A 12,020-nucleotide genomic window follows, 5' to 3' on the forward strand; every position below is an offset into this window, starting at 1 on the left:
GAAAGAACATTTACATAAAACTGTGACCTTGAGAGAGATGGATGGATGCAATGTATTTGGCTCCCACATCTGTCAGTGTTAGGAACAAACCCACCATCTGGTTGGGCTTAGTATTTGTGTGATACATGACAACTTCACTCATGGCTCAGTTAAGCACATTGTACAAATTCATTCTTTGAGTTTCTGTGGCTGAGAGGTCTTGAGATGTGGCCTATGTCATCCCTGTCTTAACATTTTAACAAGTATGCTATTGTACGTAGTGGGGGTCTCCAACCTTGGCAACTTTAAGACTTGTGGACTTCAATTCCCAGAGTTCCTCAGCCAGCTAAGGAGTTCTGGGAATTGAAGTCCACAAGTCTTAAAGTTGCCAAGGTTGGAGATCCCTGGTACATAGCATTAATCTAAGGGCTAAACCTTTGATTTCCAACCTATGTCACCTTTCCACCAGCAAATTTTATTTTATTTTATTTTATTTATTTATTTATTGATTGATTGATTGATTATTTGATTTGATTTGATTTGATTTGATTTGATTTGATTTGATTTGATTTGTATGCTGTCCCTCTCCGTAGACTCGGGGCAGCTAACAACAATGATAAAAAACAACATGTAACAATCCAATTAATAAAACAACTAAAAACCCTTATTATAAACCAGACATACACACAAACATACCATGCATAACTTGTAATGGCCTAGGGGGAAGGAATATTAGCATTTATGCAAGTGTTTTAAATATATTTTAATATCTACAATGTAAACATTTTGAGCCGAGGTGGCGCAGAAGGTACAGTGCAGTACTGCAGGCCACTAAAGCTGACTTAGATCTGTAGGTCAGTGGTTCAAATCTCATCACCGGCTCAAGGTTGACCCAGCCTTCCAACCCTTCTGAGGTGGGTAAAATGAGGGCCCAGATTGTGGGGGCAATATGCTGGCTCTCTTTAAAAAGTGCTATTGCTAACATGCTATAAGCCGCCCTGAGTCTAAGGAGAAGGGCAGCATAAATAAATAAAATAAAATAAATATTTGTTAGGTTGCTGCAATGTTTGAAAAAATATGAAATTTAATAAATAACTACCGTGATCCTGATCTGTACAAGGTACAAAATGAGTCTTCAGAGAAGGGTGGCATATAAGTCCAATTAATAAATAAATTAAATAAATAAAATCAGGACGTTTCCCGTGAAAGGTCCTTTAGTTCTAAGATCTTTAGAAACACGTAGACTGCATTTCAGAGGTATAAGTGGCAAATACCAACAATGAAGTTGTGTTGAAGATTTTTTTTAAAAAAAGGTGTCATATAAATATATCAGTTTAACCATAAGAAGAAAGTACAGAAAAAGAAATTTGACTTAATCTTTGGAAGAACATAATGGATCAGGTGCAAAAGTAATGAGAATGTTCAAATAGATTAAACGCCTTAAAAAACGTATCCATTTCTTTCTAGCTGGCCGAGTAAGAAATGGCAACTTATTAAAATCCAAGTAATATCATCCAGATATATCTGTGGGAAAAAAGAATGAAAATCAGGTCTGCGTTAATGATACAATATTTAATTTAACAGTTCTGATCTTCTCTCTTCACTTATTCTAGATTGAGTTCTATAAATAGAACACAGGAGATACTAAATATAGTTCAGACTAGACATATATCAGGGCATAACTATAAAAAGAGAAATAATAGGGATAATGAATAAACCATATTGCAATCAACACTTGTATATATTCTACAACTGACATATAATGATAATCTTCTTTTTCTACCTTACAACATTAAAAATGATTGATAAAACTGATAGATACTAAGTAGGCTTCACAATAGCAATCAGAATTTTGGAAAGGCATCTAGCAATTATTTCATTTCTTTAAAAATGTGTCAGTTTATATAGAAATTGGGTTCTGAAGGATTACTCAGCCTAGAACTTTAATTTAAATGACATCTAAATTAAAACATTACATCTACTGTATTTGTAAAAGATTGCAGCCTATCTATATCAGATAATTATTAGGAAAATTATGCTCTAGTGATCATAATCGGATGTACTGATGATAGCAGTCACATGTAACCCACATCTAGAAAGTGGTAAACAATTTATTGTGATTGATATGCATTCTTAATTCACCCTGATTTCATAAACAATTACTGGCTAACCCAGATATTTCCAGGAGAGTGTTCTGACACTGTATCTAAAATATTCTGCAGCACCAATAGTATCTGGTACTGTAATGACAGAAAGGATTTCAATGAATCCTTTAACCCTGCCACCTACAGATGAAGAATGTAAGTTAAAGATGGAAGTCATCATCTACTTGTGGAAGAAGGTGTTTTAAAATGTTAGCTTGATGAACATTTTGACTCCGGATTTAATCACATCTTTCGTAGTATAGTAAAGAGAGGAAGTTTTTGTCAGTGCTGCCCTATATCAGGATTTAGACATAGACTACTGCAATGCACTCTTTGTGAAAGGGAATTAGAGCTGCACAAAAGTATAGATGGTTAGATTGACTTTTTAAATATCCCCTCCTGTGGGATCTCCTCTCAAGCCATTTTCACTGAACTGAATAGGCTAATGAGCACAATAGAACCTTAGTAAGATGCTTTTCTGATGCAAAACAACTTCGGAAAGAGAATCAGGACAGAGAGAACGGACTGCTTGGTGCCAGCTGAGAATTCGAGGATCTGAAGTCAAATTTAACTCACCACTTTTTTTTCCTAGCTCAGTTCTACTATTTCTTTCCCATGGCACTTCAGTTGCATGGTAAAAACATTCTGCTTCAACACCCTGTCCCATACTGAGTGAGCTGAGAAAAGAGCTGGTTTACTTGTTGTTTCAGATAAGCAGTTGTGGTAGAACATGGGCAGGAATGTGTATTTCGTGTTACTCCATCTCTAGCTACACATTTAAATGCAAGTGGCTTGGACCTATGGGTGCAGTTCCTGAAAAAGTCATTTATGTGTGAATAACTAACTCAGAATTAAACACATCTTCTTTCCTGCATACTAATTAATTCCTTCTTTTCCTGGAACTCCTTCAAGATGGGCAGAGGATAGTGCCAATATAAACTAGGAAAGGGAGATGGTTAAAAAGCAATTTAAAAGAGGCATCTTACAAGAGAGCCTGAAACTCATTGCATTTTTTTGTCTTCAACAAATAACTTCACATAATGAAGGGAGATACCTTGATAAAGCACACATAGATCTAACATTAATTTCAAAATCATCTTCACTGTTTGTACACATCATGCAAGGAAAGACTATTTTTTTAAGGATGGGGCTGTAAGGAAACTGCAAGGTGCTGTAGCACAGGGGTGTCAAACTTGATTTCATTGAGAGCTGCATCATGGTTGTGATTGACTATGAGGGGCCGGGTGAGCGCGGCCAGGGTGGTTATACCCAACTCGACGTTGCTCACATTGGGAGGTGCCTGTGGCTGTCTGGGTTGGGCTGGGGGTTCCAATGTCTCCAGCATGCACCTAGAATGGGGGCCGCCCCTCACTGGGGTTGTCCTGCCACAGTGGCCCCACGGATCTAAGACTGATCGCATTCTGGCCTGGATGGCTACCACCAAGTTTTAGATCAGTGCCTGACCACCCTGGGCCAAGGCACCAGGGCCCAGTCCTTTGCTGTTTCCAGGGCAGCCCCACGGGCCAGATCTAACCACACTGTGAGCCAGATCTGGCCCACCGGCCTTGAGTCTGACACCCCGCTGTAGGAAAAGGACATTAATACAAAACAATCCAGAACAAAAAAAAGGAAAGATCTTATTTTGAACTCCCTTTTGACTTTTTTTTTAATACTAAGCTCCTCAAGACACATTTGATTGCTACTATTCCTCTGGGTGAAAGGGTTGTCCATTTTGTCTTTCAAGATCAGTCCTACATTTCTTACATTTCTCTGGACAGGCAGGAATTCTCTCCAGAGAAAATAAGAAGTCTGGAAGCATCTTATGTCCTTATTATGTCACAAAGGATTTTGGGGGATTAGATTCCATTGGGGAAGGCGTATGGGGTCTCATTAGTGAAGGCTTGCTTTTAGTAAGCTCTAAAATGCTTCATGTCTTCTTGACAGTAAACTATTAGAGAACTCCAGCCATGCTTTAATACCACTCAAATCAATAGGATGAGTTCATTGCAGGCGGTATAAAAGTTTTATTGATTTCAGTTTAATATAATTGGAGATAACTGTCTCTGGATTGGATTGGGGGATAGTTCTTCACTGAAGAGATAGCTCTGTAAAAAATTTAATGAAATGAATAAGATAGAGGCTTCTCTTTGGAGATGTTCTTTCAACCACGACAATCTTCAACTACTTGACACAAAGCGTATGTGAATGGAGCCTCCAGCTGCTTCAGTGGAAGGAGTATACAGTGTGGAGCAAGAATTAAAGACATAAGTAGTTTATGCCACTGATACAAACATTAAATTTGTGAGTGTTTTCTTAAAAGCCATATGAGCTGACAAAAGCATAACATATTTTTTCTCAGATTTGTATATTTCTTAATAATCTATTGAAAAGAAAAAGTCTTAATTTGCTCCTAAAAGCTGAATTGCCCTTCCCCAAATGTTGCTGAGTCTCTCATATCCTATTGATCACAGTTCTATGAAAGCTTTTTCCAGACATTTGTAATCTTCCTGCAGCTTTTATATTAATTCTTGCTATCATTTTCTTTATGTAGGAATTATGACACTTTTCCAAATGCCAGGCAAAACTATAGACACACATATTATAGACACTGTTCTGTCCCGGGTCTACGCAGCTTGAAAACAAAGGAGGAATCCACGCATTGATATTTCAAATCAGTCTTTTTTTATATAAAGTCTCATTTTTACAAACTAAAGTCATGCATGTGAGACAATCTTGGCAGTTTCCTAGTGAGGGTAATTAAGATGTAACAGTTCTCTGGCTAGGCTGCCTACCAAAGATCAGAACTGCTCACATTCCTCCATGAGATAAGGAGTCTCCAGTTTCACAGACCTACTGTTACAGTTTCTCAGCAGACAGGGCACTTTTTCTCAAAGGATTTTAGCAGGAAAATAACAGTTGTCTAGCATAACCTGGCTGAGACCTCAAACATCATGCGATTCCATTGCAAAATGTTGTAACTCCACCCCAAATTATCCATACTCCACCCATAAATATCTATAGAAAGTGGTCAACAATTCCCTAGAGTAACAAACTACAGACTACTTCTTTTGTCCATAAAAGTATTCTTGTCTTTTTCTTTTTCTTCTAAGGCTCCAGATCTTCCTCCTCCTCCTCCTCTAAGTCAGACTCCACTGTCATTGTATTTGTATTTGTATTTATTAGATTTGTATGCCGCCCCTCTCCGAAGACTCAAAGATATCTGCCACCTCTGGTGGTCCTTCAGGTTCATCCAGGTCTATTTCTCCCTCACTCTCTGCATCAGCTGGCACCACCACTGGCCCAGGGTACCACAATGGGCCTGGCTCATCCTCTTAAGAATCTATCATTACCAGAGTTGGACGAGGAACATTCGTTGTGACACACACACTAAATAACCCATATGGGAAATTTGTAAATAAACCGCATCCATATTTTAAAATTTCTGCACTTGCGCCATCTCTGCTTATAGTTTTACCATTTTTAAAACATTCTCACAGTATTTCTTTCACTTTCTCATTTTTTTCTTGAACACTAGTAATAAGATGTAGTGGTTGAAACAGCTGGATCAAAGAAAGTGGATAACTGTGAGTTCTAATTCTGCCTTAGACATGAAGCCAGGTGTGGTGTTGAGCAGCATTTTCTCTTTGCTTGAGGTAGGAGGCCAGGGCATTCCACTGATGAAAAATGTCCAGAAAATTGCATTTCAATTTGTCCACCTAATGGCCAGGAGTCAAGATTGACTTGAAATTACATGCACCAACCCCCTTGACTCAACAATGCATGCACACAAACTCCTAAAGCCATATAAATTTCTGCTTCATTCTGCTCTGAGACATAGCATTGTTATTTCCATACAAATAGCTAAAATATTTACTCCAGTATTCTTTATTTTAAATTTAATCCCAGATAATTTCACTGCTTTATTTTTTAATTACAGTTACTTTGTGGAATTCCATTCACTCCACATTTTTCCTCCTTTTAAATCTTACCCATTACTTGCTGTCCTTGAGTACATTATTTGAAAACTGTCTTTTTATCTCTGTGTATATTATACATATTCTCATTTTTGCAGCAATCTGTTTGTTACATGTATCCCCTTGTCATCCATAGTCTCTTTTATTTCTTCATCCATCTAAGCATTTTCTTCTGGTTAGTCCTCTGGTACTTTGTGGTAAAACCAAATCATGTTTCTCAAGCAGCTTCCATAGATAATGCTTATAAAGCTTTTCTGTACAAGACTCTCATTTTCTCTTACTGTAATTATTTCTAAAATAATTTTTTCCACTTGCTTTACTTCAGTGTCTATTTTCCCCAAAGAATGTCTGCTAATTCTGCTAGAACCTAGTTTGTCACAAATTCAGAACTTTTCACAAGTTCAGAACTGATCTATAACTATTTTTTTTCAATATTATATCATTATCAAAACAGTAACTTCTTTAATGTCAAGTGCCAGGGAAATCAGAACTTATAGCCGGTTCAAATGTATATAAAGATTTATTGCAAGCTAGAACTATCCACAAGAATCTGAACTACTAAATGTTTCGCTAAAGAAAGGGAACTATAGTAGAAATAACAGTTACAGGCATCTGTTACAAATCTCAGTAATGAAAAGTTGAGGGAACCTATATCATGATGCAAAATCTCACACTTTTGTTCAGGTAATCTTAGTTAAGTGATTGCAGTTGCAAGTGAAAACCATATGGACAGACCGCAAGTGTGGATAGGATTTTATTTAAGTTTTTCTCTGCTTCTTGCTACTTTCTTCAGCTGAATTGGGTTTCCTCTTCTTCCCCTTTGAAGGCATCTTGGAATGGAATAAATAATGAAAATATTCTTGGGTTATGCATATGTTTCAATTAATTTGTGCATTGATGCTTAATTTAGAAGTTGCAGAACAAAGAACAAGAACAAGAACATTGAGAGACGTGCCAGGATAAATCTTGAAAAAGGCTTATGAATAAATTGTCCCTAATACTTACAGCCTTAGAAGAATATGACCCCAAACATCTGGGTGAACCAAACCAAACAGCTGGGTGAAGGTTTTTGGAGTTTAATTCACAAAGAAGTTGGGTAAAAGAGCAAATCTTATTCACCCACTGCCCTTTAGAAGAGAATTCATGTTTTAATTTACATTCATTGGAGAGGAATAGATCATAAGTAAACAAATCAATAGGAAAGCATTAGCACCTGCTGTTTGCCTAATACACTTGCCTCAAACATTTGAAGGATGAAATAAAGTTTTTAGTCTGAAATTGATTAGGGTCTTTTTCAATTGCAGGCGGAAAATTGCAGGTTTAGCACTTTTTTGGGAAATACTGTCCTGTGGAGATAAAGCAGTTCAAGAAGAGGTAGTTCATTTAGATAACCTCTCTACTGGGGAAGGGGGAAATGGGACATACACAAGACAACATAACACTGTCTTAACTGACTATAATGGTGAACATGTGACTTAGAGATACTGCAAAGATCATAAATGCAGGTACCAGTCCCAAAGTTGCTTTTCTGTCATTAATTGTGAATGGACTCTGATAGAGGCAGTTGCTAAATGAGGACTACCTGTACTTGCATCCTAATATAAATATGCACACAGGTAGTCCCTGAGCTATGACCACAATTGAGCCCAAAATTTCTGTTGCTAAGTAGAGTATTTGGTCAAGTGAGTTTTACCTTACGGTATTTTATGACTTTGTCTTCAGTGACTGACTGCAGTTGTTAAATTAGATACACAGTTGTTAAGTGAATTCCCCATTGACTTTGCTTGTCAGAAGGTGACAAAATATGATTACATGATCCCGGGACACTGCAACCATCATAAATATGAATCAGTTTGACCTCTTGACCATCGGGCTGCTGTAATAGGCGTGTGAAAAAATGGTTATAAATCACTTTTTTCAATGCCATTGTAACTTCAAACAGTTACTGTGAACAGTTCTAAGTTGTATTCATCCCATTGTGTTACATACAAAGTAATAATAGTAATAACAAAAACATCAGCATCTTTATTGTCATTGTACATATAGACACAGTATAACCATACAGCAAAATTCACGTAACGCCCAAAGACCAGGCCCAACACACATAACAATCCGCAAGCACCAGATTCCCCGCCCTTAAACCTAATAAAGGTAAGAGCAAAACCCCCCCTAATAAATAAATATTTAAAAGGACATAAAACAAAGTCATTATTAATACATTAATAATGTTGAGATTTTTAAAAATCTTTTATGAAATATCAGCCCACTTTATTGTCAAGCTGTCTTATTTTATGCCAAAGGTTTTGATTATATATGCACTTTGCCATTCAGATTATCTGGCTGTAATAAACATGACAATGTGCACATACTGTAGCTATAGATGTTACAGGGTTTGCACAATGATGTTGTGATACACATTTCATCATTTTCCATCACCTCCCCTCAGACACTTATTCAAATACTGGTATATTGATACTGTCAGTCAAGGCCTGTTACAATGAGCTGTCAAAATATAAAAAACTCATCAGCAACATGGAACACTTTTAAATTGTCTGTACTAGTTATTTGTCTTCATTTTGCTTCTTTCTCATTATTCTTACAATGTAATATTTTAAAAACATTCTTACTAATCCTAAAACACTCCTGTTTTTGTAATAAAGTGGATTTTTTTGAAATATCTGAACTGTCAGTGGTGATGTGTAGGACTCCAGGTAATCCTGCTCATGGTTTTGTGGAAGGAGATGACTTTAAATACGGGTCCCAGGTTTCCTTCAAATGCAACGCAGGTTATACCTTAAAAGGCAGTCAAGTGGCTTACTGTCAATTAAACGGGAGCTGGTCTGCACACCATCCTAGATGTGGTAAGAACTTCTTATTTCTTCTATTGCAACTTTTTTTTAAAAAAAATTGCAGAAATTGCAAAGAAAATAGAAAGGAAAAATGTATTTTGAACTTAACACGTTGGTTGTCTGACATAAAGTGTAACTTTAAGAAGACTTACATTGATATTGTACAGCATGGAAAAGCCTCTCTTTTGCTAGCATTGGCTTTTAGTATTATGGCCAGAAAAGACATGTGCTGTTGAGTTTGCCTGTCTGGGCAGGAAGCAGTAAGACATGGGCAGCCTATCAGACTTCTACAGAAAAGGTCCATAGAAGGATCATGGATGAACAGAAGGGAGACCTTTAGATCTGGACTACGCAGGGGTGAAATTCAACAGGTTCTGGAGAACCGGTAGCAGAAATTTTGAGTAGTCCAGAGAACTGGCAAATACCACTTCTGGCTGGTCGCACAGTAGGGTAAGAATGGGAATTTTGCAATATGTTTTCTCCAGGAATGGGGATTTTGCAGTATTCTTCCCCTGCCACACCCACCAAGCCAGGTCCACAGAATCAGTAGGGGAAAAATTTGAATTTCACCCCTGGACTATGGCAAATGTGGGGGGATGGTTTCCCTTGTTTTCTTCAGCATATTGCAGTTCAAATTAAATTAAATATTAGTCAATCAGCATTACATAGAATAAGTGCTTTATGTGTATTGCAATTCGATGGATGAACTAATAGAAAAATTGTTCCTAGAAAATTGCATTGCCATTTCCAAAATGAAACACAAGTCTCTTTATTTATTGGTGCAGTAAATATTGGATTCAGTCTCTTTATTTATTGGTGCAGTAAATATTGGATTCAGAACACAATGTTCTGAAAATTATTGCTAATAGTAATATTACTAATATTACTATTCATTAACAAAGAATTAATCAGTTGGATTTGGAATTCATCTATTGCTGAATATGCCTAAGAGGAAGAATAATATAGAAATTAATTAAGTAAAAATAGCCTCTAGAATGTGGTAATCTAAAAAAGGAAGAATAGTGTAGAAATTAATTAAGTAAAAATAGCCTCTAGAATGTGGTAATCGAGAGAGCTATAGTTGAAAGTCGCTGCTTTGTAGTAATGTGAATGCAAAGACGTTTTAACAAAACTAATGGTTGATTCATGTGATGTTAAATGCCTAACTTAAGGTTAATGGCAAAAGAAAGTTGATCACATTTTTATCAATAAGGATATTGAATAATATGATGTTCAATAAAGAAGTCTACTTAGGATAATAACAGCAACAACCATTTGTTTTACCAGTTATGGAAGAGAAAAACTGCTCTGATCCTGGTGCTCCACTCAATGGATACAGGAAACTGATGGATGATAATGCTCTAATTAATGGCCATTATACAAAAATTGGAACTGTCACTACATTCTTTTGCAATAACACCTATACTCTCAGTGGTAATGAAAAGAGGACCTGCAAACCAAATGGCGAGTGGTCAGGAAAACAACCAATCTGTATAAAAGGTAATTAATAACATCACTTCAACTTAATACTTGCAATGCTTTTTAATGAATTATGGCACCTATTGTACCAATGTAATATTTGTTGATTCCCACTAAAATCCCTACTTCATTTAATTTCTTTCATATTCCTGTAACTAACAATTTAACTGGAAGCTAGATTGTTACAAAATAAATAGTCTCTTGCATCTCTTCTCTATTCAAGAATACATCAGGATCTAAAATTTGCCCTGTATAAAGATACTGATAAGCCAATTTGCCAAGGAAAAAAACCCCACAGTGATTAAATGGAGTTGGTTGTGAACATCTTATAATATGAATAGGATGTCAGTGAACAACTTCACCCACATTCCTAATACAATCTGATTGCCATGGATAGGCATAAGTATCACTGATACCATGACAACCATTTTCTAAAAGCACCAGTGACACATTCTCCAAATTCTACATGCGTGAAGTAGCCCAACTTGTTTGTTTGTTTGTTTGTTTGTTTGTTTGTTTGTTTATTTATTTATTTATACTTCTGTGCTGCCCAATCCTGAAGGACTCAGGGCAGCTCACAACAATATAAAATTACAATAACAATAAACAATAAAAAGAAGTCAAGGAAAAAACCCAAGCAATTTCTAAAATCCTAATTAAAACTTTAAAAAACAGTTCAAGAACACACATACTAGTTATTCATATCAATTCATGCTAGTGGTTGATTTAAGGGCCCCAGGCCTGTGGGCAAAGCCAGCAGGCCTTATGAAAAGCTGGCTGGGTGGGGGCTGTACAGACTTTGGGGGCAAGTTGATTCCATAAAGTCGGGGCAGCAACAAAGAAGGCCCTACCCCGTGTTTCCGCCAACCTGCATTCTTTAGTTGACGGGACCTGGAGGAGGCCAACTCTGTGTGCTCTAATTGGTCTCTGGGAGGTATGTGGCAGGAGACGGTCCCGTAAATAATCTTAGCCTGAGCCATATAAGGCTTGATAGGTTATAACCAATGCCTTGAATTGTGCCCGGAGACTAATGGGGAGCCAGTGCAGTTCACGGAGTATAAGCATTATATGTGTGTACCAAGGTACACCCATGACAACTCGCGCAGCTACTGCCTCGAGCAGTGCAGGCAGGGCTGTTGCAACATAGCCGGGAGGCAGGTATGTTAACAGCAAGCCCACCTGAACCCCTAAGTCCAACCTCAAGAGGAGAGACTCATACCCGACAATCTCTGGATATTAACTAATGTATGAACACCAGCAGTATTAAGACCTGATATAGAGGCTGATAATTTTTCCAATCTACTTTGTAATCTTTGATCATAAATTGAGTGAAGCTTATTAAAATTAGAATCCAAATAACTGGAAAGCACCTGATTATCTATTGCAGGTTCTAGGTTCTCTAATAATCATCCCCATGGAAAACATGCTTGGCTCCTGTCCAGTTTTCTGCATCATTTTCCTTTTTATTTTGAAAAAGTGATACACTACAAAACAAAGTGTTGTCCTTCAATATCGTCTTTATTTCCCAAAACACCTTGCATGCACCAAGCAGCTTTGCTGATAAATATGTCTATCTGCCCAGAAAAAAAGTCTTT

General features: G+C 37.0%; 1 protein-coding gene across 3 annotated transcripts in view; it reads left to right on the forward strand.

The window, feature by feature from the left end:
- Positions 1–12,020, forward strand: part of PAMR1 (peptidase domain containing associated with muscle regeneration 1) — an 80,337-nt gene that overhangs the window by 57,810 nt on the left and 10,507 nt on the right. For 2 of the 3 annotated variants that reach the window (XM_070735026.1, XM_070735043.1), the window contains 2 exons: positions 8,788–8,958; positions 10,234–10,446. In XM_070735026.1, coding sequence (XP_070591127.1) covers positions 8,788–8,958; positions 10,234–10,446 — 384 coding nt within the window. The remainder of the gene's footprint in view (positions 1–8,787; positions 8,959–10,233; positions 10,447–12,020) is intronic. The other variant, XM_070735035.1, reaches the window with a different exon arrangement.

This window comes from Erythrolamprus reginae, chromosome 1 (assembly GCF_031021105.1).
Source record: "Erythrolamprus reginae isolate rEryReg1 chromosome 1, rEryReg1.hap1, whole genome shotgun sequence".
NCBI classification, from domain to species: Eukaryota; Metazoa; Chordata; class Lepidosauria; order Squamata; family Dipsadidae; genus Erythrolamprus; species Erythrolamprus reginae.